Genomic DNA, 21,527 nt, shown 5'->3' with positions numbered 1-21,527 from the left:
AGGCAGCCTCAGGGAAGCTCTCAATGTGCAAAATAGATAAAGCTGCCTGCTGGAAGGATTTCTTTTAATTTAGAGCCCAATCAATCAAAAATTCCTTTAAAAAATGCTGAAATTATCATAGTTTAAAATCTACTCAGAAATTTCAGTTAACAAACTGGTTTTGCTGCAACACCATTAAAAAACAGCTGGAAAAAGTAGATTTTGGCCTTTTCAGGGGGTCATATATTTGTAAAGGGATTTAAAAATAATTCCTGTAGAGTTAAACTCTGCAAAAGACACCAGGGGATTATAAGAGAGGAAAGCAGCTGATGTAATTTAATTGTGTCTCGCAGCTGCCCTTTGGGAGTGGTATAAAACTCACTCAGGGGAGCTTTGGGAGCCCTGCTTGGTTTTGTGGCTGCACACATCCAGCTCCAGGAGGTGGCAGTGGCTCCGCACGGAACACACAGCACAGCTAAACACGGCTTGCAGCAATTCTGCTGCTTTCTCGAACTTTCCAAAAAGCAAAATACCCCTGAAGCATTCCCGACTCATAAATCCACCCCCTCGAACTCAGGTGTGTCACCAAAAAGGGATCAGGGCTCTCTTCACAGCCCAAATCAAATGTTTCTGCAAGAAATTTTAGCACTCCCCAGGATTATTAACCTTTTATTTTATAAAGCCTCGAATGAAACGTTCAAACTGACACAAATTAAATGTACAAACTCAAATGAAATATCCAAACTGACACGAAGTAAATGTACAAGTCACAACAGCTGTAATTGCCACTTGGATTTTATAGATGTACATCATACATTTTGGATACAAATTCTCATTACTATGCTCAGCAACAAAACACAGGAACAGAGGTTGCAAGTAAAGTTGATAAGAAGGTCAGAATAGACAAAATTACTCATAACAAGAAACATATGGCATTGGAACAGATGGGTTAAATGCCTAATTAATAAATAACTTATTAGAATCATTTATAGAAGCCTGGACAATTAATCTCTGCTCTAATAGGACTAGAGATGAAGCACCTAAAATCAGTAAAGAGATTTCCAGGAGTCAAATATTTGCTGACCTAAATAATTAACCAAGAGCAGGGCAAACTGAGGGACCGGAATACAGGGTTTTTAAAGCTGAATTGATACTGGGACTCAGAGAGTGAATGGATGGCTGCGTTTATGTAAAAATAAAGTACACAGACATTAAGTAGAAAAATCATAAACAATTTTAGAAAAATCATAAACTTATGTTTCTATAGTTGTAAGTAAAAATATGCCTTAAGTTAAAAACTGTATTGATAAGATGGTGAAGGGTTTATAATGTAGGGCTGTGGTTGTATAGGATAAACTAAGAGTTTAGAAGTTATAACAGAAGCTGATGTGTGTGGGACAGAAGCCATTGGATAAAAGCATCTGCAGTTCAGGAGAAGTAAGTAAAGATCAAAAAATCAAAATAAACCTTGTAACAACTGTCTGTTGGATTAGAAAGTTCTATATTGTCTTGTAACAAAGAAATTATGACTACTCTGAGCTATGGCTGACTGCCTGCTCCTCTAAAATCTCACAGCCTCTGAGACTGTTGTTTATCTGAGCAATAAACCATTCATAGCCCAAACATAGCCCCATCCCTTCATTATTAGGGGTGAGAGCTCCTGACAAGGGACCACCAAGGATCCAGTTGGCCACCTCATGGGTGGAACATTGCAGAGTCCCAGCCACTGGAGCTGGACTCAGACAGTGGTGACACCATCCTGGAGCACGGAGGTTCTCCTTTTGGGGCTGATCTTGTCCAGCAGGGAGAGCTGGGTGACGTAGTTCACTGGGCTGGTTTCTCTGGACAGAGCCCCGTGCCTGTGGCTGAAGGTCAGGTACTCCTGGTGCTGCCACCTGCACAGCTGCTTCTTCAGCTCAGTTTGAACCTACAAACAAAGAGAAAATGAAGGCTAAATGAACAGTGGATATGCCCAAAAGTCTGCCTGAGTACTTAGCCCAGATAAGCCAGGATTAAGCCTTAACACATTTTTTGAAGAACTTGATCTCTGCCCTTACTCCTTTTGAAAAGAAACATATTTAATTTCAAAAAATCAGAGGATGGCATGCAGAGGTACATTTGGCCATCAGGGCAGGTCACTTCCAATATTTAGGCCCCTATTCTGCCTTAACTTTCCCTGTTAACCACACAGACAACCCCTGAGTACAATTTCATGGATGGGTCTCTGGATCTTCCAAGAATCTAATAAATAAGAGGTCATCAAAGGTCATCTACTTCAGAAATGTAATTTGAAAGTTTTGTTTGAGTGCAATCCCACAGTATGTCTTCTGAAAAATCATAATTTCTACCCTGTATTTTTGATATGATTTATTGTCAGGTTATAAGGTTTCAAAGTGGAGCTCAGAACAGAAAATGCTTAGAGTGGATTGTGTTCATGGTGAAAGGCTGTTTGGAACCAATTTTGTTTTGCTTGAGGAAAATACAGAAAGCTCTACTTTCTGTAGGGTGGTCAGAAGTAAAGCAATATGAATGGTCTGGTTTCAGGATCAAATGCTGGTCCTGTTGAAGTAGAAAAGGAGACTAAAGGCTGTGACAGCAATAGGAATCCACTGAAGAATTTGTGAACATTTTCAAAGATAAGAAAACAAAAACTTTGAAGATGGAAGTATTCATTGCATAATTATTGAACATTCATGAAAAGTTGATCTACTGTGGCATGTTGTGTGCAGATACTGAAAAGGTATGAACATTGTGAATTTATAGCTAGTAAGTGGTGAAAGAATATAATTCCAGTTGTATCATTTCCTCCACCAATCTAGTATTCTTAGCAAACTCAAGGCCCTCTAGCACTCCTCAGTTTCATCCTTACTCATAACACCTCCCCTGGCAGCAGCACAGTCTCTCACATTGTCACAGACACTCAAAACTGAAGAAACGCACAGAGAGAAAATAATAATTAGTTTTTATGATTGCAAGGAACCACAACAGATGCACTGCCAAGTGGTAATGAGTGGCCAAGCTGCTCCAGGAGCAGTTATCCCTAAGAAATGTGGAAAAAAGCCAAAAGCCAACCCAGCTTCATCCTGGGGCCAGAGATCAGGCTCTGCCTGTCCTGTTTTTAATACCTACTGCATTTCTGTGTCGTGGGGTACAATATGCAAGCTATTACAAGGCTGTTGAAGCAATTAAAAGGCTGCTGGCAAGAAGTCTGTGATACAGAAGGCAGGTTGGAAGTAGAGCTTTCTGTATTCACAGCTAAGTCTTGAAGGGACTCCCTCAGAATGGCCATAATAAATTGTTTTCCTAAGTAACAAACATAGTTTAGGAATTACTCATAGGTAGCTACTCTCAGGTAGAGTTACTTGCACCTCCTTTTAGCCATTCCTGTGAGGTGCTGGAGTGTCTCCAGAGAAGGGATGGAGGGATTGGGGAGTAAATCCTGTACAGGAGGAGCAGCTGAGGGGCTCAGCCTGGAGAAAAGGAGGCCCAGGGGGGACCTTCGTGGTCTCCACAACTCCCTGAGATGAGGCTGTAGGTGGGAATTGGTCGCTTCTCCCAGGGAACAGGGACAGGAGGAGAGGGAACAGCCTCAGGTTGTTCCAGGGGAGGCTCAGTTGGACACCAGCAGGAATTTCCCCGTGGAAAGGGGGCTCAGGCTTAGGCAGGGGCTGCCCAGGGAGGTTTGGAGTGCCCATCCCTGGAGGTGGCACTGAGTGCTCTGGGCTGGGGACAAGGTGGGCATTGGGCACAACTGGGGCCTGGAGGGCTTTTCCAACATTAATAATTCCATGTTCTATGAGAATTGTCCAAGTTTAATCCACTGCAGAGACTGAGGCCCCATTAGTGTGTCATTTTCAACTCATTTATTGACTTTTCTGAGGATGAGATGCAGTTTTACATTTTCTCATCAGTTTTGGTTTGTTCTGCTCTTTTGGGGCAAAGTGCCATCAAATTTAGTGAGGTTTTTAAATGATAGGGTCACTACATTCTACTGTAGGGTGTTTAGCCAAACTCTACCAATGTTATAAAAGCAGGAAAGAAAATATTTGAATAGAAGTCTAGATTGCATGAGCAGACCTGGGAAAGGGAAAGGAAAAAGAGAAATAGGAAAGGGAAAGGAGAAAGAGGAAAAGGGAAAGAAGAGGAAAGGGGAAAGGAAGAGGAAAGGAAAAGGAAAAGGAAAAGGAAAAGGAAAAGGAAAAGGAAAAGGAAAAGGAAAAGGAAAAGGAAAAGGAAAAGGAAAAGGAAAAGGAAAAGGAAAAGGAAAAGGGAAAAAGTAAAGGGAGATGGGGAAAGGAAAGAGAAAAAGGGAAAAAGAAAGGGAAGGGGAAAATGAAGAAAGTCACCAGGAGAAAATAAATCTAGAGAAAGTGAGGAGCTCTACACGTTTTCCATTGAGCTATCATCATGGTAGCTATCAAACATAAATCAGGAGAAAAGTGCCCTGACAGGAAATTCAGCAACCATTTTTTAAAGGGTCATTGCTTCAAAGTTTATTTTGTGTCCTCCTGCCAGAACTGTATGAATACAAATAAAGTCAACAAAGCTACCAAGGGACAAAAAAAGATATGGGGATGTCATGGTTTCAGGAGCAGATCAAGGACAGATCTGTTCTGAAAATAGGAAAAGAAATTAAAAAACGAGAGGGAACTGTGGGTTTTAAAGGTTTTGATAATCCCATGTGCTTGTTACTCACCTCTGCATTTGAGAAGCAATACAGGAGAGCAACAACAAAACCCTAGGACAGGGAGGGTAGGGGAGAGAAAAAACATGGATTTAAAATCTGGAATCAGTAACAGACATCAAGTTTCATTCACAGTGCGTGTAAGACAACAAAGAATGCAGATTTCCCAGTTTTCTATTGGAGTTCAGGCAGTGTGACACTATTTATTGAGTTTTCATAATAGAATTAAATTTTTCAGTGGATTTGTGACATTTTATATTTATTATTTATTATAATAAATAATATTTTTATATTTATATATTATATGCAATAAATATTATTTATTTATATACAATAAATATTATTTCTTCATTGTCCAGAGACAAAAAAGGGAAACTTGCTGTTCACTGTATCCTACAAACAAATTCTCCCTCAGATAAGGCAAGCATGGGAGAGGAATCATTTGCAACACATGTCAATGTGGACAAGTTGTGGTGGGGTACAGGGGAAAGGGGATGGGAAAATAAATCAGCTATTCGGTAGAAAATGTACCACACAGGCCCTGACCCTCTCAAATCCATGCTCTGAGCAGTGGAACAGCAAAATCAACACTGAGATATTAACGTGGTTCACTGCTCCTGAAGGGTAAGGGCAGAGCAGGTGGTTATGTCTTATTATTCACCACCCCTCTTGTTATTATTACATATAAAATCATTTTCAATCAGTTCACCTTAATCCACAAACTGGTCATCGCAGTGTTCTGTCATTGTTATTCAATAAGCATAGATATTTTATTTATTTGGTGATTATTCATACAAAGTCTGACCCAGAGATTTCACATAATAAGGGAGCAAACAACAGAAGAGCTCGTGAAGGAGCGAGATGGGATGTGTGCATTGAATTTGGATGCATTAATAAATCCTGCTCTAATAACCAGCCTGAAGTGGGGTGGTGTCACTCACATATTTATGAAAAATCCTTTTGCCAGGATTTCTTCTCCTGGCAAGTTGAGAAACCTCAGCTTCTCCATGTTTTGCTCCTCTGGAATGTGATTTGGAGAACTGTTTACCCAGCATGTGAATTGTTTTTACTTAATGACCAATCCCAGTCCAGCTGTGTCAGAACTCTGGTCAGTCACAAGATTTTATTGTTCATTCCTTTCTAGCTTTTTGATGTCTCCTCTCTCTTTCTTTAGTATAGTTTTAGTATATAATTTTCTTTTAATATAATAGATATCATAAAATAATAAATCAGCCTTCTGAAACATGGAGTCAAGATTCTCATCTCTTCCCTCATCCTGGGGACCCTCAAACACCACCACAGGGTGGTACAGCCCCAACATCTCAGGGCTGCTCAATTTTTGCCCATCTTACCTGAAATGAGCCCAGGCCCAGCTCGATGTAAAGCCGAGCCTCCAGCCCAGTGCTCTCAGGGAAAAATGCAAACACAATGTAGTGCACCCCAAAGAGGGGGATCAACAGCAACGTGGACTTTGCAAGTCTCCTGGGAAAGCAAGAGTTAAAGCACTGTTAGAAACAGGGAATGAGTGACAGCAATTGTATGTAGGAATATTTTAAAATTCAGAGAGCAGCTCCAAATGGAGGCAGCAGCACTCATTTGGATGAAGAAATTTGGAGAAGTTATGGAAAGGTCTTGTGACTGCACCGATGGGATCCCCAATGGTTGTAAGGGGTTTGTAAACAGCCAGGACCAGGCTTAGTCCTGTAACTGCATCTTTCTCTATTTATTTGTATCTATTATATTTTATTTGTTTATATCTATTTTATTTTCTTTTTTCTCTATTTAATTGATCCTGTTACTGTGAAGAATTTATCCTGTTACTGCATCTTTCTCTGTGTGGAAAGGACAGGGAATGAGATGGATTAATCACCTGACATTTGGTGTTTACACTTTCAAGCTTTTGAAGTTTTATACTTTATTATTTCACTTTTCTCTTTGTCCCTGACATATGCACGCCACGCTTTTTGCCCTGAAATAAAAACGACATGTGATATTTGGGATGAAAAAGAAAGTTCACATTGGCATTTTTTCTCTTTCCATTAGAAGAGGAGTAGAACATTCTGTTCTCCTATCCATAAAAAATTTCTTGCAGCAGTTAGAACAGGTCAGTCCTAAGACACAGAAATACTCACACAAAGTGGCTTGAATGGCTCCCTCCTCCCTCCTGGGATTTCAGTTTATGGACTAGAATCCTGATCACATTAATGAATATAATAAAGTTAATCTGTAAAGACAAGACAAAATCTGTGAATTTACTGCAAACCAGGACATGCCTTCAGTTGATACAAATAACTAAAAATCCCCACTTTTAGGAGCTGCAGTGCTATAAACCAGTGCTCATCCCTTCTCAGCTCAGATCAATAGCTTTACAAATAATAATTATATTTCCCACCAAAATATCATTGTCCATAAAATATGGTGAAAGTTATGTTGAATTACTGTAGACCAACACATCTTAATATCATTTTATGTCTGATAATAACGCCTTGTACTTCTGGTCAGAATTTTAAATTTAGATTTTAAATGGTCTAAAAAAGTCGCCCCTGTTCTCATCATTGTTTATGACAGGGATTACACCAGATACAGACCTAAAAACCAGATTGCTCCCTCCCTAAATTCAGGTGGTAAAAATTTGTGGATAAGGGAGATTTTTCTGTCTTAAGTTACCAACAAAACAACTCATTTTAGAAGCATACTAGATAAAATTACCTACATGCAGAAACTCAAGGGAAAATAAAAAACCTTACTAATACAGTCAGCAAGATGGGGCCTTTGATGATCCATAACACCACTCCATTTTCATCATCATCCCAACATCTGGAACAACAAACAAAATCAGGTTTTTCATCTGTCCCATGGGAGCTTCCCATAACACACAAAAGCACTTCTGCCACAGCAAAGGAAAGTGGTGGACACTAAGTTTATATCACTGTCTAAATGTCCTTGGTTTCTCTGTGGTCTTATCTAAAGAAAATCCAATCAGCAAAAGTCACAGATTGAAGAACCAAAGCTAAGTAAAAAAACACATTTGTAATTTTAAGCTTCTTTCCTGCTCTTCTTACCAAGTCAACTTCTTATTCAACTCTCCTGAGTTCTGAGCAGGGGGGTATAAAATAGAATCTTTTTCAGCTGATGTGCAATGATCTGAAAGCCTTCAGGGTAGCTTACAGCAACAATATTTCTATCTGGGGCTCACGTTAAAAGACAGAGATGAAAATAAAATAATTTAATAGAAACAAAAGAAGAAATTACTGAAGACAATGTTAATTGTTTGGGAAGTTCTTGTTTGAGGAAATTAGGGTTAGTTATTTATGGCTGAATTCATGCAGAAACAGCAATTTTCTTGAAATACAATTATTTCAAGGACTGGAAATAGGGAACTTAAATGAAATTTCAATAGTTAATATGATATTCTCAGGTTTTCTTACCCCACATATAGACATAAAAATCACAAGACTTAAATTATTTTCTCACTTATGTACAAACTGTAAAAATTAAAGGTACAGTTTTGAATCGTGAAAGTTTTTTCCCCTTACCTTTTTCTGTAGACATCTTTTTTCCCCCTCAGAAAAACAGAACACTGTAAAAAATAGGATTTTTTGTGTTCCTTATCCCAGCTCTGACTTACCCAGTGTTCTGTTGATGGATTCGGGTGAGGACCCAAGCAAACATCACAGCAGTGGGAGCTCCTGAGTAAATCAACAAGAACACAAGAATTGGTTTGAAAATCCTGTCCCATGGAATCCTTATTCCAGTTGGTTCATGTCACAGACATATTTTCTGAAAAATCCTTTCCGTATGATTTTTTCTCTTAAGAAGCTGAGAGGCCTCAGAAATGAAATGCAAACATTGATTATCTGCTGCTGTGGAATGCAACAGGTGCATCTGTGATTGGTCTCATGTCAATTGTTTCTTCCTGATGACCAATCACAGCCCAGCTGTGTCAGGACTCTGGTCAGTCACAAAATTTTATTATCATTCTTTTCCTTTCTTTGCTAGCCTTCTGATGAAATCCTTTCTTCTATTCTTTTAGTATATAATTTTCTTTTAATATAATATATATCATAAAATAATAAATCGGCCTTCTGAAACATGGAGTCAAGATTTCTCTTCCCTCATCCTGGGACTGCTGCAAACACCACCACAGGTTCACAGTGCAGCAGGTTGGATTAAAGGTCAATTTATGGGTCAGACAATTTTCAATAACTTCATGGAAGAATTTAATTTGCAGTTCAGCGAAAGGAAAAAAAAAAAGAAAGGAATAAAAGGGCAGGAGAATGAAATCATAACAAAGGAGAAGAGGGGATGTCGTGTAACTTTCTTTTCAGAAATAAATGTAAAGAATTACTTGGAGGTTGGGATAGAAATTACAAGCACTTATGAAGCTGGAGTAAGCATTTATTTAGCTGGGGTTCTTTTATCTTGTGGATTGTGGCCAACAAACACCCTCTGTACAGCAGCTGGAAGAGTTCATAAGTTTTTTCCTAAAGATTATAATCACCCCAGAGCTATCAGTTGATAAGAATTCCATGAAAACTTAACTGAATCCATGATTTCTAGCCTTGCTTTATCACTGATTACCCTTTTGTCCTACATTTTTGACTGGGGTTTTTTAAGGCCTATAAAGCAGAAATTGCTTTTTCTCTCCTCCTGTGGAATTGAATTTTCATAGACCAAGTGACTTTCAAAGCTGCCACAAAAGGGACTCTAGTGTGAAACAGGTGACATTTTCACTGATTATTCTACAGAAATATAGGGAATTTCTTTCTAAGTATCATTTGAGACATGTGGGAAGGTCTCAGAATTTGCCCTTCCAAACTTTTGCCCTTTGCTCAACTCTTTTAAGCTGGGACCTTGTTAAATTCAAGCTGGCTTTTTAATTAATGAAAATAAACATTTCCCTCCACATCGCCTGAGATGAGAGTTATCCCTGAGGTATCTCCCACCTTCCACTGATTGCAGAAGGAGATGAGGATTACCACATTATTAATTGAGTTGTTTGCTTTCTTATCTCAAGTTGGCCAGGATTAATCAAGGGCTGAGAGTCTACTTTCAGACAACCCTATTTGGAATAGCTCCAAAAAAAAATTTAATTACATTAAATAAAGTCTAAAAATCTAAAGGTGAAGGATAAATTAATATTTATTCAGGATAATTTGGATTTCACTTCTAAGTAAAAAAACTGTCATTGTAACTACTCAGTTTGGGTGCCTGCATTTTAGACCAGCCAAGGGGAGTCATGGGAATATCTGAGAGTCACAATCAACAATTCTGAGCAGTGAAAAAAATCCTATTTATTTCACATTCCTATTCTGAGTACCAGAGATAACTTCAATTGCTGTATCACCTCAAAAGATTCCTTAAAGTCAAGAGATCTCTGAAAATATAAGAAAAACAGAGTTGTTTGATTCCTAGGCCTGGACTCACAGGATTTAAGATTAATCTGTCAAATTCTGCTTGCTAAAAACAAAAGGCAACTTAGTCACCCAAACTTCTTTAGTCAGTGGAAGAATTCGAGATATTTCTAGGGTTTTATCCAGCCATATCACTCATCCTCTTGAGGACTGGATTATTCACCACCATGGTGCAAATAACCGAAAAGGGAATACAATGATGTGACTTTGGAAGGGAATAACTGAGATGTAAAAGGGAATACAATGATGTGACTTTAATGTAACAGCACTGGACGAAAGGGCAACTTCCCTCTGAGAAGTGTCACCTTTGACAGGCTCATTTCACCTGAAAACACAGATTTTATCCAGTTCTGTGAGCAACCAGAAACACTGAGGAGAGGAAAGGGAGTACTAACCCCAGCCAGTAAATATGAACCACCACACAAACTTCTTGTTGGAAACAAAGGTGAGCAGCAGCAGGGTTTGCAGGTAGATCCCTTCGATGAGAAGCCAGAAGAAATTGGCTAAAATACTGAACTGGAAGAAGGCCACAGCAGCCTTACAAGCAACCTGGAAGTGGAGAGGGAAAAAAACTTTTAGGTCTACTCTTGTTATGGCTGGTTTCTATAGAAACATAGGCAAAATTCAAAGTTGCCACACAAGAATGAAGAAACAACAACATTTCTCTATGTTTAGGACTTCATAATTTAAATTAACTTTATTTTAGATTTTTGAAAGGGAAATATTGTGAGGTTTTATCTCACAGATTAAATTCTTTACTGGCAGAAATTGTTAGAGCTTGATTAGAGTCAACAGACCTAAATGTCAAAGCTGAGTGCAGCCTTAGCTCTTGGTCTTTGGGCTTGTATAAAATTGTTTGCTTAAAGATTTCAGCTTTAGCAATAGGAGAAATAGGATGAAAATATCTCCCTGCTGCCTTCAGGTGCAGAATTAAATGTTCAGCCAAGGGTGAGAGAGAGGGGAGGTTCAGTACCGTGGACATGAGGCAGTGGTCCATAGTTTCATCTGCAAACAAAACAGCATCCTTGGTGAAAACAGCAACTGCTCTCAAGATAAAGGAGACAAACAGGTGCATGTGGATGTAATTCCGTGTGCAGTGGAATTTTCTGGCAATGGAAAGAGAAAATAAAAATTGTTTTCTGATAGACGTTTCTCAGGGTCTCATCAAAAGTCCAACAGAGCACACGAGACTGCAGGAATCTTGCCAAGCAATAAATGATCTGTCACTATTTGAGAAGCAGACAGAGAGACATGAGGGAGCAGAGATGCTGTTACCTTCTTCAGCTAATAAAAATTCCAGGTTAATTGTCCTTGGATCACCATACATTTAAAGGAGATGCCAGAAGCAGAGAGTAACTGTGGGAGTGTTAGGCTGGGTATAATAATACCTCTTAATTATTTTAAATAACATTTTTGTTAAACAAGCTCGAATCAGGCTTTTCAGGCCCTTTTGGGTCAAAGAAAGGATTGAATTGGTGTCAGTCACATAGTATGGGATGGCTCCAGAGCATAAAACTGAATAAAATTTGCCCTAAACTGCATTAATCTGATGAGAAGCAGCTGAGGGAGCTGGGAAAGGGGCTCAGCCTGGAGAACAGGAGGCTCAGGGGGGATCTTGTGGCTCTGCACAGCTCCTGACAGGAGGGGACAGCCAGAACGAGCTGGGCTCTTCCCCCAGGTAACAAGGACAGGACAAGAGGAGAAGGTCCCAGGTTGTGGCAGTCACCCAAATGGACATTGGATATTAGGGAGAATGTCTTTATGGAAAGGGTTGTCAATACTTGCACAGGCTGCCCAGGGAAGGGGTTGTGATGCCTTAAGTTTTAGCTTTCATATTTTCCAGATTCTGTACTGCATTGGTGTATAACTCTGAACTTCATATTAAGTGTTAGCAAGTTCTCCTCACAGTTCAGTCACACAAAACAATCCTTTTCCAGCCCCAGAACCAAGGACACCATTGCAGCTTCAGGCTCAAAAAGTACAAACGGCAAATTGAGGAGAGCAGTCTGGGAGGATGGGACTGCATAACCTGGAGCTGCAATTAGACAATTAACCTCAACATGTAAATGGACCAAAACTTGTAAAAGCTGAAAACTCATGACCCAGATTCCATCTTGGTTCCAGCCTTGGCCAGGTTCTTGTACTGCCCAAGGTGTATCCATTGAGGCTTTTAATAAATCCCTACTTTATTCCTTTAACTCTGTCCAGCCTCTGTTCCAGATCAGCCTCTTTAGGCATCAGTTGAGTCCCCATCTCTGTGGGAATTTAAAACACACACAGCTGTGGTGCTTGGGGTCCTGGGTTAGTGATGGACTCAGCAGTGCTGGTTAATGGCTGGACTTGATCTTAAATGTCTTTTCCAGCCCAATATTCCTCTGATTCCCTTTTCCCTAGACTGCCCTGTGCACATTTTGCCTTGAGCTGAAGGAATCTTCTTCAAGGTTGGGGCACACGAGCCTCGTGCTCCTGGGTCCCTCTGTAAGGGCCACTGTCGCAGACATCTTTTCATTAAAAACCCTTCTTCAGGATTTTTCCTCCTGAGAAGCTGAAAGGCCTCAGAAACAAAATGTAAACATTGATTATCTGCCGCTGTGGGATGCAACAGGTGCATCTGTGATTGACCCATCTTGGATGTTTATCATTAATGGCCAATCCCAGCCCAGTTAGCTTGGACTCTCTGTCCGAGACACAAACTTTTGTTATACATTCCTTTCTATTCTATTCATAGCTAGCCTTCTGAGATGAAACCTTTCCTTCTATTCTTTTTAATGTAATATAGATCATAAAATAATAAATCAAGCCTTCTGAACACGGAGTCAACATTATTGTCTCTTCCCTCACCTGGAAACCCCTGTGAACACCTCCACAGGCCACAACCTTTGAGATTGCCAACCCACTCCAGTCAGGGACATTCTCTGTGCTCTGCCTCAGCCAAACCCCAGATCCACTTCCTAATAACCAACATCATCAAACGAGGCATTGAAATTTAATTAAATCTCTTTTTTATAGCTCTCAGTTATGGAAGCAATGGCCTTTCACAGACAATATAGGAAACTCTGTTTACAGGGCATGAGATAATGTTTCTGCAGAGTCTGTCCTGCCATGCACTGTAGGAATGATCAAAAAAATGTTAAAATTGATCTAAAATTAGAGCATTTCCACTGTATGGTGTCATTAAGGAGATTAACAGAGATTGCCCAGCTTGGTTGTTTTAACATTTAAAAACTTGCAGCACGAGTAGAGAAGGACCCACCACCATCAAAGGAGTTATTTCTTAGAATGATTAGAAAACAACCATTTAAAAATCCCACAAAACAAAAGCATACAGGATCTGAGAGAAATTGTCTTGAGGCCTGCTGAGAAAAAGCCCATTTATATTTACCTGAAGGCAGCAAAGACAATTAGAGCTGTAATGAGCGACGTCACGGATGCTGCATAGCCAGCGGTGTAGACGCACCAAAATGCAGAATAATAGGATTTCTGTGGGGGAAAAAAGACACAGCCCAATGCAGGTGGTGGTGCTGGATGCATCTTGGGGTGCTCATTCCACTGGCACACATTTCCCTCACTCAGTCCCACAATCTCTGTTTTTCATGCTCAAAATCTGTTTCAGTATTTTCCACCACTAATAAAAGTTTTCCTTTGAGTCTACTTAACCCTACACAGGAGAGAAGTTTCACACTCCACAGGCTCATCTGACCCCTCTGAGCATTTTCTACAGGATAATATTAACTGTGATATGTAAATACCTTTTCCCACGTCAGTACATAAAAACTCTGGAGCACTGAAACGTTCTGGTGGGAGATTTGTGAAGCAGTTACTTTAGACCTGGGCCAAATTCAATAAGTATTGATTTTCATAAACAGCTATAGCTGAAACAGAAATAAAACTCTCAATTTTCTGGTGAGGAAGCTGGAACATTGATAAAGAGTTACATCAGGTTGTGAAGGTAATTAAAAGCCAAGGAAATCACCTCACAGTCCTTAATTCTCTGGACAATTCTTCCTCGCTGTGTATTGTAAATTTTTTTTATAATTCCCTTGTTTTCAATTAAGACCAATATCCTAAAATATCCTAATCCTATGTTCTAAAAAAATAAAGCTTGTTTACTTGGCTTTAGCTATGCAAATTTTATTCTGATTCACTACAAGATCACCTAATTATTTAAAATCCCATGACACTAAATTCTCTGAACCCAGGCCAATTTCCTCCTTATAAACCCAGTGCAGACTTTGTTCTCTAACTGATCCCAAATCTGTTTATACAAAAGGCCGCAATTCTAGGTTGAGACAACAAATTAGAAATTTTAAATAGATCCATCAAGAGATCTTGTGACCCTGACATGATATGAATCATCCTGGTGTTTCTGCAATAGTCCTGATCTTTTATACAGCACTTTCAAAACACAGATGAACATTAGAAAAGAGGTTATTTAATTTAATAATAAAGTGTTTCAATTATTTTATCTGGTTTTGTAGGATGGATTAAGAAACAACATTAAGTACAAAAGACATCACAAGTGCTCACTGCACATACAAAATACAGAGCAAGTGGTTCTATTAGGACACAATTGAGATTTTTACTCACTTCCCTGTGTGTGCAGTGCAGCAGAGATTGCTGATTTTATCTTCCTTTTGTAGCCAAACATTGTGGATTTGACTGGAATAATAAACTAAACACAGTCAGAGAACAGACAGCAGCCCTGTGCAGAAATCTGCTATCACTGTGAAATATAAATATAGCTCCTTGCTTGATTTTAGGCTAGACCAGCCAGAAATTATGCCTGGTTTAGCATAATCCAGGGACTGCTTGAAGAAGCCACCTGGAGAGTGAGTTTGGCCCTGGGGGAGAACTCCATGGGGGCTGGAGATGTGTGCTCCAGAATACACCTCCTGTTATGAATTTACATCCCTCTGAACTGTTCAGATTATTTTCAGCATCTTTCTCTAAGGCTTTTATTTAAGTTTTCTAAGCATTTATTTAAGGTTTAAAAACATTTCTCTTTCCCCAAAGTGCAAAGCACAAATATTCCTTTTTATAGAAGGCCATTGAGCTCCAGATATGAAGTCCAGCAGGATGAGGAGGAATGTGGAAATTTAAATCATATCAAGATGTGGATGTGAAAGAAATTCTGAAGCTTAATTGAGCATGAATGATGATTTTCAGAGAGGAAAAATATTCCCTTCCTGCTCCACTGAATACCTGAGATAAAGTGGGGAAATAATCAGTGGCATCCAAGAGTTCCCTCCTAAGGGTATGTGTTGACCACCAGGCTATAAAGTTAAGAAATATTTTTTCTATGACTCAAAGAAAATCTGGAAAAAAATACAAATAGGAGGGATACAAAGGAATTTTCCCTGAAAAAAAAAAAAAAAAAAAAAACAACAAAAAAAAGAGGAGAGTTTTGGATGAAGAGGAAAGTGCTGACTGCTGCTCACTTGCCTTATATTAAACCTAATTTGTCAAACAAATTCCTAAGTATACCTAAATTTTTTGGGTTTATCACTGAAAATGGGTAATTTTCAGTTACTCAGGAGATGTTCAGCAGCAGGAAATGAAACTCTCACCTGATCCTCAGGTCCTTTACTGGAACCTTCATCAAAGCCACAGGCAATGGTGTAGGGTGGGAATGGCTCTGACCAATATTCCTCCTGTGTGCAGTTCCTCTGAAGGAAACCTGCCATGGGAAAGCACAGCAGAAAATTAATTTTGGGTGCTGGTGCTGCCGTTCTTTAAGTTTGGATAAGTAGCAACAAATTCTTATCACCCCTTTGGTTCCTAAGATAGGGACTTACAGGTTGAGTCATGTTCAGAGAGATTAGCTATAAGAATGACAATATTCTCTATATCTATCCTTTAAAAAAATTAAGGGACATGTTCCCAGTCATTTCAAGATGCAGTGGGACTTGTGCATTTCAAATGGGAAATCAACTCTGCAAATTCATTCCTTCCACAGAGGAAATCAAATTATATATTCACAACATATTTTGGGATTTTGGGAAAAGCCCTGAGCCATCTTTTCCAGGCTGGAAGCTCCATAAAAGTTTTAATCTTGGTCCTGCTCTGACAGCAAGATTGTACTGGCTGACCTTAGGATGTTCTTTGTAATATTAATTAATGTACAGTTTTATAAATCAGTGATTCTAGGACATATTCCTTTATAAATTTAGCAGCATGGTGCACTTTTCCATTGTATTTACATCACCAAAGGGATTAAATAATTCAGTAGAGCAAAACACAAAACACAAGAGTGTCAATATTGACCCCAAGCCAAGATGTGTATCTGGATAATTATTGAACGCTGACTGACATAAGAGCATTGTAAATCAGGAAAATATGAGGGAATCATCAACTACTAGAATTCACTTAAAATAAAATTTAAAAACAAATAGGGAGAAGAAGAATAGGGAAAAAAATCTTGCCGTGTGTACTGGTGAATTCTTCAAAAAATCGTGGGCAGGGAATTTTAACCACTTCCCCAAAAGTGGCTCTGGGCCAGCAGGTTAAACCATCCCAATCTCGGGCACATCCTGTAAAAAAAGAAAGTGTCTCTAAATAAAGAAAATCACAAAGAACATAACATATTTGACCTTCCATAATGAGACTGTCTGTGGCTTTCCCACTCATTCACATGCAAGAAGAGCCACAGCAGGACGTGCAGCTCTGCAAGTGAAGGAGGGGAGTGTTTTCCTGTTCTCCTTGGATGCATCCTTGCTCACACTTGGTATTCCAGCTGGACCTTCCCCCTCCTTATCTCATGAGAGATATGTACCTGAAATTCAAGCAGACACAATCCCAAAGTCAAATCAATTACAGCTCTTTTCTGTTGTCAAAACAAAAGCCACCGAAATAAAAGTATTGAATAACGATTAGCACTTGAGATTTCTCATTATTCCTTTCCCATTCCTTGAGACTCCTCATTACAGAGTCTAACTGAAATTAAAACTCAGCATTAACCTCTTTATTTCATGTTTAAAAATCTACCAATTCCACCTGGCTTAAAGGAAATAAGGGCTGAAGTCCCAGTCTTAGGCAATCAATGGCATTTTTGTGATGGATTTCCAAAGGGATTAAATTCATCCCAAACTAGAACATCTCAGCATTATAATAAATGACCCTCATGGGGTCATTTGGTGACACAGGGTGTGCTACTGGCTCTGAGCTCCCTAAAAAGGATTTTCAGGAGTTCCAGTGAATCACAGCTTTGTCACAGCTGCATCACACTGAGACCTCAAGCTGTCGGCAAGCGGGCGTGGGGGCAGCACAGAAAAATTGCCAGCATGTAAATGTGCCTGAAACAATGAAAAAAACCATCAGGCTCCAACCAGAACGAATCTCTAGGCAGTCATAAGGGGGGATATAAAGCAGGGTTTACATAAAGTTGGGTCGGGAGATGTAATTTCCTTCCGTGATTCTTCTCTGCGACGGATGACGAGGCAAATCTGAAGTTGTCAAGTTGAAATGTGGAAGCAGTTCTTGCCTGTGGCTGAGCAAAGTTCCTGACTGACTTTCAAAAGGACAGTCCTGAGAATCTCCCACATCATTATCCTCACATCACCCTCAGGTGGATGAAATTCCTGGTATACCCAATTTTCCAGGGCAAACAGAGGCCCTCGTTCATTAGCTGTAACTTCAATTGCCTCAAATAAGTCAGCTAATTTCAGTTATGTTCTTTTTGTGAGCAACAGAAAGAGACAGAGCCTTCCAGAGCTGATTCATCCCAAATATTGGTGCCTTCTTCCCGAGGACAGGATGAATCACACTCTGCAGATACCTGGCTCTCACTGCTGATTACAGCCTAAACCCAGCTGCTAATTGTCAAATTAATGAAGCCAGGTAATATCAGCCCCACTTAGACATGCAGTGGTCCCCACACTTAACAGTTGAAGTGGTTTTTTCTTAGAAAATCTTGGCAGATTTGAGGGGCTGGGTTTAAAACCCTATTTTGTTTGGCAATGTGGAGTTAAAAATTCTATATTTGTGCGACCTTGTGTAGGAACAGAACCTGCATGTCTTTAATCATAGAAATGATTTATTGCCAGTGACTTCTACAGTTTATATCAAAGAAACTGCTGAGTGCAGGGACGAGAGGGAATTTTTCATCCAAGGTTTTAAAGAGCCTGGTGGTGTCCAAATCACCCAAGTCTCCACAAAGAAAACCACAGTAGGAGTTGACACCACAGATATTTAAGTCTTGTTCAGTAATCCAGGAATTTTTAGACAGTGAAGGAAAGAAAAAAAAAAAAGTGGAGTTAGGACTTGATTCATTTGATCTGTTTTACACATCTCCAAAATTACAGCTCCAAAATTAGAGGAATTTCACCTTGGGTTCTGCTGGTGGCATTCATTGGACACTTCTCTGTACAAGAATAATGTGGAACTACTTTACATTAAAATCTTTGCCACACAGACTGATTCCAGCAAAGATTCTCTGTGACTGCTGAGGTTTGACTCTACAAACTCTGTTTGTCTCAAAGTTCCTGAAACTGAAACTCAAAAAATGGCCTTTTATCTATTTTAGTGCAGCTTTATCCTCCAGATAAAATACTTGGGATAAATTAAATTTAAATTAAACTTAACTGATGTTCACAGTTTTTGGATTTTCACATATTTACCAACAGGCCAAATTTTTTTTTTTTTGCTAATTTTCCCCAGCTCTAATATTTAATTCCAAACTACGTTGAGAAAGGCTGTAAATATCAGAACAGGCTTTTCATTAGTCTTTACTTATCTGGAGAATAAAAGTTTGAAAGGGGAGCTTTGAGAAGCTCAGAGAGGACAAGGTGGAAGATTTTTAAAAAGTTGAACTGAACTTTAAGAGATTTTTATTTCTTTTGTTACAAACAGGATTCTAAACCCATGTCATTATTTTTATGTTGAAGAGGAAGATGCTGGAATGACATCCTGTAATTGGGGTAAGAAATAATTTTTGAAAATGCCTAATTTATACCAGAATTTTTTGTGGTGGGTTACTGTGTGTTCTAAGTGAAAAAGGTCCAAGAGGCATTTTGGACTTTATTAAAGTGTGTGTGAGAAATAGCATTAAAATAAAATAAGAAACTAGAAAAGGAACACGAAGCATGAGAATAATTGGAAATTCTGCAGAATAACATGAAAGACAAAGGAAATATTGTGGGGTTAGACCCTGATTTTCACCAGGGTGCTAAAAGCAGACTTCCAAGTCGTTCCAATAATTCTATCCCAACCAAATGCCTGAAGTATCTTTGTCTCATAATTCCTCTGTAAGGAACAGACATCTAAAAATTCATGGAAGTGAAAAATCTCACTGAGGTGGATTCAAATTTTTCTAAGCAAAGCTGACCAGAATAAAATATGGCTGAATTTTTGAAAGAATCTGAACATTCTGAAATTCCATGTTGAGTTATTTCTGAGCATGTTTCCAAAACCCCAGAAGGGAAATACCTTACACAGCATTCTAAATATATTTTACAGGCTTTGTTTTGTGTTCATTTTAGTTTTAAAAATTCGTGTCATGTGATAGACTTCTAAACACCACCACAATTAATCTTTACAAGCAAATAAATAATGTTTAAAATTGTAAAAATGTAATATTTTTAAGAACTTGGAATTTTCTTTAACTTCCCCCCCTCCAAGAACATTTTCACCAGATTGGAATGATTCCCAATGTAATACAATTTCAGTAGGGTCTTCAGTTCCTTCTGGGGGAGTTTCTTTGGGGTTTTGGATGTAAATAAAAAACACTTCAGTAAAGTGAGACATTCCAGGCCAGGGGGTGCCCATCAGGACCTTTACCTTTAAGATCAGGTGAGGCAGATTCGTTGTGTTCCGAGCACAGAGCCTCCTCTTTGACCACCTGCTGGAATATTTTGCATTCTGGGTGGATTCCAGTAACCTTGGCAAGAGAAAGACAAAAAAAGAAAAAAAAAAGAATAAAAAAAAGGCAAAAAACCAACCAAATAAAAACAAAGAAAACCACAAAAAAAAAACCCCAAAAAACGAAAAACAAAAAGAGACAAAAAACCCCACAAATACAAAAAAAAAAAAAAAAAAAAAAAGGCAAACACAAAAATCCAACCAAAAACAAAATGAAAAAAAAATACACAATAAGAAAAAAGGAAGAACTTCTGTGATTATCAGAATGAGAAATGCCAGTTTGTACCTCATGGTTTCTATCTTGAGGTCTATGAATGTGAAAACTCCAGCTGAAGTTGGGTTTCTTTTTTTTACAAATAGAACACATACAGGATATTTTTATCCCCCTTCCTTTGCAGTTATGTTTTCCACAAAACTTAAATGTTCACCATTTTTGGATATTCATATATTTCACCAACTGGCCAAAACTGCATGAGTCCACCAGCTGTGGGATTATTCACATCAAGTTCCTCAAACTTAAATACAGCCTGACCACAGAAATATTTCCTCTCCATAAACCAAGTAACATTAAATAATTATTTAAAGAATGCTAGTCTTGGCCGTAATTTAATCGGAATGATTGAAAAATTCTATGCGTGTGTTATCCGAGAATATTGCACACACCTTAGATCGAGGAGCTGCTTCCATTTTAACAGATGAAAAAATGAGAAAAAAATAATTACTTCATTGGGAATCTTAAGGAATTTTTTTCTCTCACAGGTAAGGGTACATTTAAGCAGCTAAATAGATTTCTAGACAGCAGTTGTTGAATAGGGTTTAAATTCATCCTCTTAGTTACAGATATTTAGTCCCATTTATTGCCATGTATTTTGCTTGACCTCCATCTCCCCCTCCAGAAGGTTTTGTGTCCCCTGTAGTCCTGTGTCATCACTCCTGTGATTGTGAAATGTTCTTAATGTTCTTAATAGCATTATCATTAATGTTCTTAATTAAATGTTCTTAATAACCTTAACAAGCCCAAAACAGCTTCCTCTGCAAAGGCAAAGAAATTCTGAGAAAGAAACTACATGCCAGTGTCCACGCTTGATTTATCTCATCTTTAGCAGTCCTTGGGAATTTCAAGGATGTCTCAGTCCCCCAGTGACATCTCAAGGATGTGAAACGTCCCTCAGAGGTAACCCACAGTCCAGAAATGGTTGGTGCTGGTTGGCATGCTAGAAAATATCTCAGCCCTCTTGTGTAGACTCTGCATTAAGTGTAGACTCTACATCAGTCCTGTGCAGAAGTCTCAAATGCATTATTTGAAATCTCAAATGCATTATTTGATGTCTCAAATGCATTATTTGAAATCTCAAATGCATTATTTGATGTCTCAAATGCATTATTTGAAATCTCAAATGCATTATTTGATGTCTCAAATGCTTCTACACCTTTAGGAAACTGAATTAAACTGAGTAAAGAAAGTCACTGAACTGGATACTGGATCAAATATTGGGATGTTGGGATCTTCAAGACATAGGGACTCTTATATGGAACAAAAATTCTCTTTTTGTGTCTGGTTGCTTTCTTCTTTCTGACCTATGCTATTTAGGACA

General features: G+C 38.8%; 1 protein-coding gene across 1 annotated transcript in view; it reads right to left on the bottom strand.

Annotated features, from left to right (window-relative positions):
- Positions 1–808: 808 nt before the first annotated feature.
- The window catches only part of LOC134429018 (vasoactive intestinal polypeptide receptor 1-like), a 30,565-nt gene continuing 9,846 nt past the window's right edge, over positions 809–21,527 (bottom strand). The window contains exons 2-13 of the mRNA XM_063176130.1: positions 19,852–19,951; positions 16,500–16,607; positions 15,645–15,754; positions 13,460–13,557; positions 11,051–11,183; positions 10,473–10,626; positions 8,292–8,352; positions 7,411–7,480; positions 6,796–6,887; positions 6,016–6,145; positions 4,676–4,717; positions 809–1,906 (exon numbers count right to left, since the gene is read on the bottom strand). Of these exons, the coding sequence (XP_063032200.1) occupies positions 1,718–1,906; positions 4,676–4,717; positions 6,016–6,145; positions 6,796–6,887; positions 7,411–7,480; positions 8,292–8,352; positions 10,473–10,626; positions 11,051–11,183; positions 13,460–13,557; positions 15,645–15,754; positions 16,500–16,607; positions 19,852–19,951 (1,287 nt within the window). The 3' untranslated portion in view covers positions 809–1,717. The remainder of the gene's footprint in view (positions 1,907–4,675; positions 4,718–6,015; positions 6,146–6,795; positions 6,888–7,410; positions 7,481–8,291; positions 8,353–10,472; positions 10,627–11,050; positions 11,184–13,459; positions 13,558–15,644; positions 15,755–16,499; positions 16,608–19,851; positions 19,952–21,527) is intronic.

The sequence above is a fragment of the Melospiza melodia genome, chromosome 1 (genome assembly GCF_035770615.1).
Source record: "Melospiza melodia melodia isolate bMelMel2 chromosome 1, bMelMel2.pri, whole genome shotgun sequence".
Classification (NCBI taxonomy): domain Eukaryota; kingdom Metazoa; phylum Chordata; class Aves; order Passeriformes; family Passerellidae; genus Melospiza; species Melospiza melodia.
Note: the sequence above shows the minus strand (reverse complement) of the source record. Positions and strands in the feature narration are given on the sequence as shown.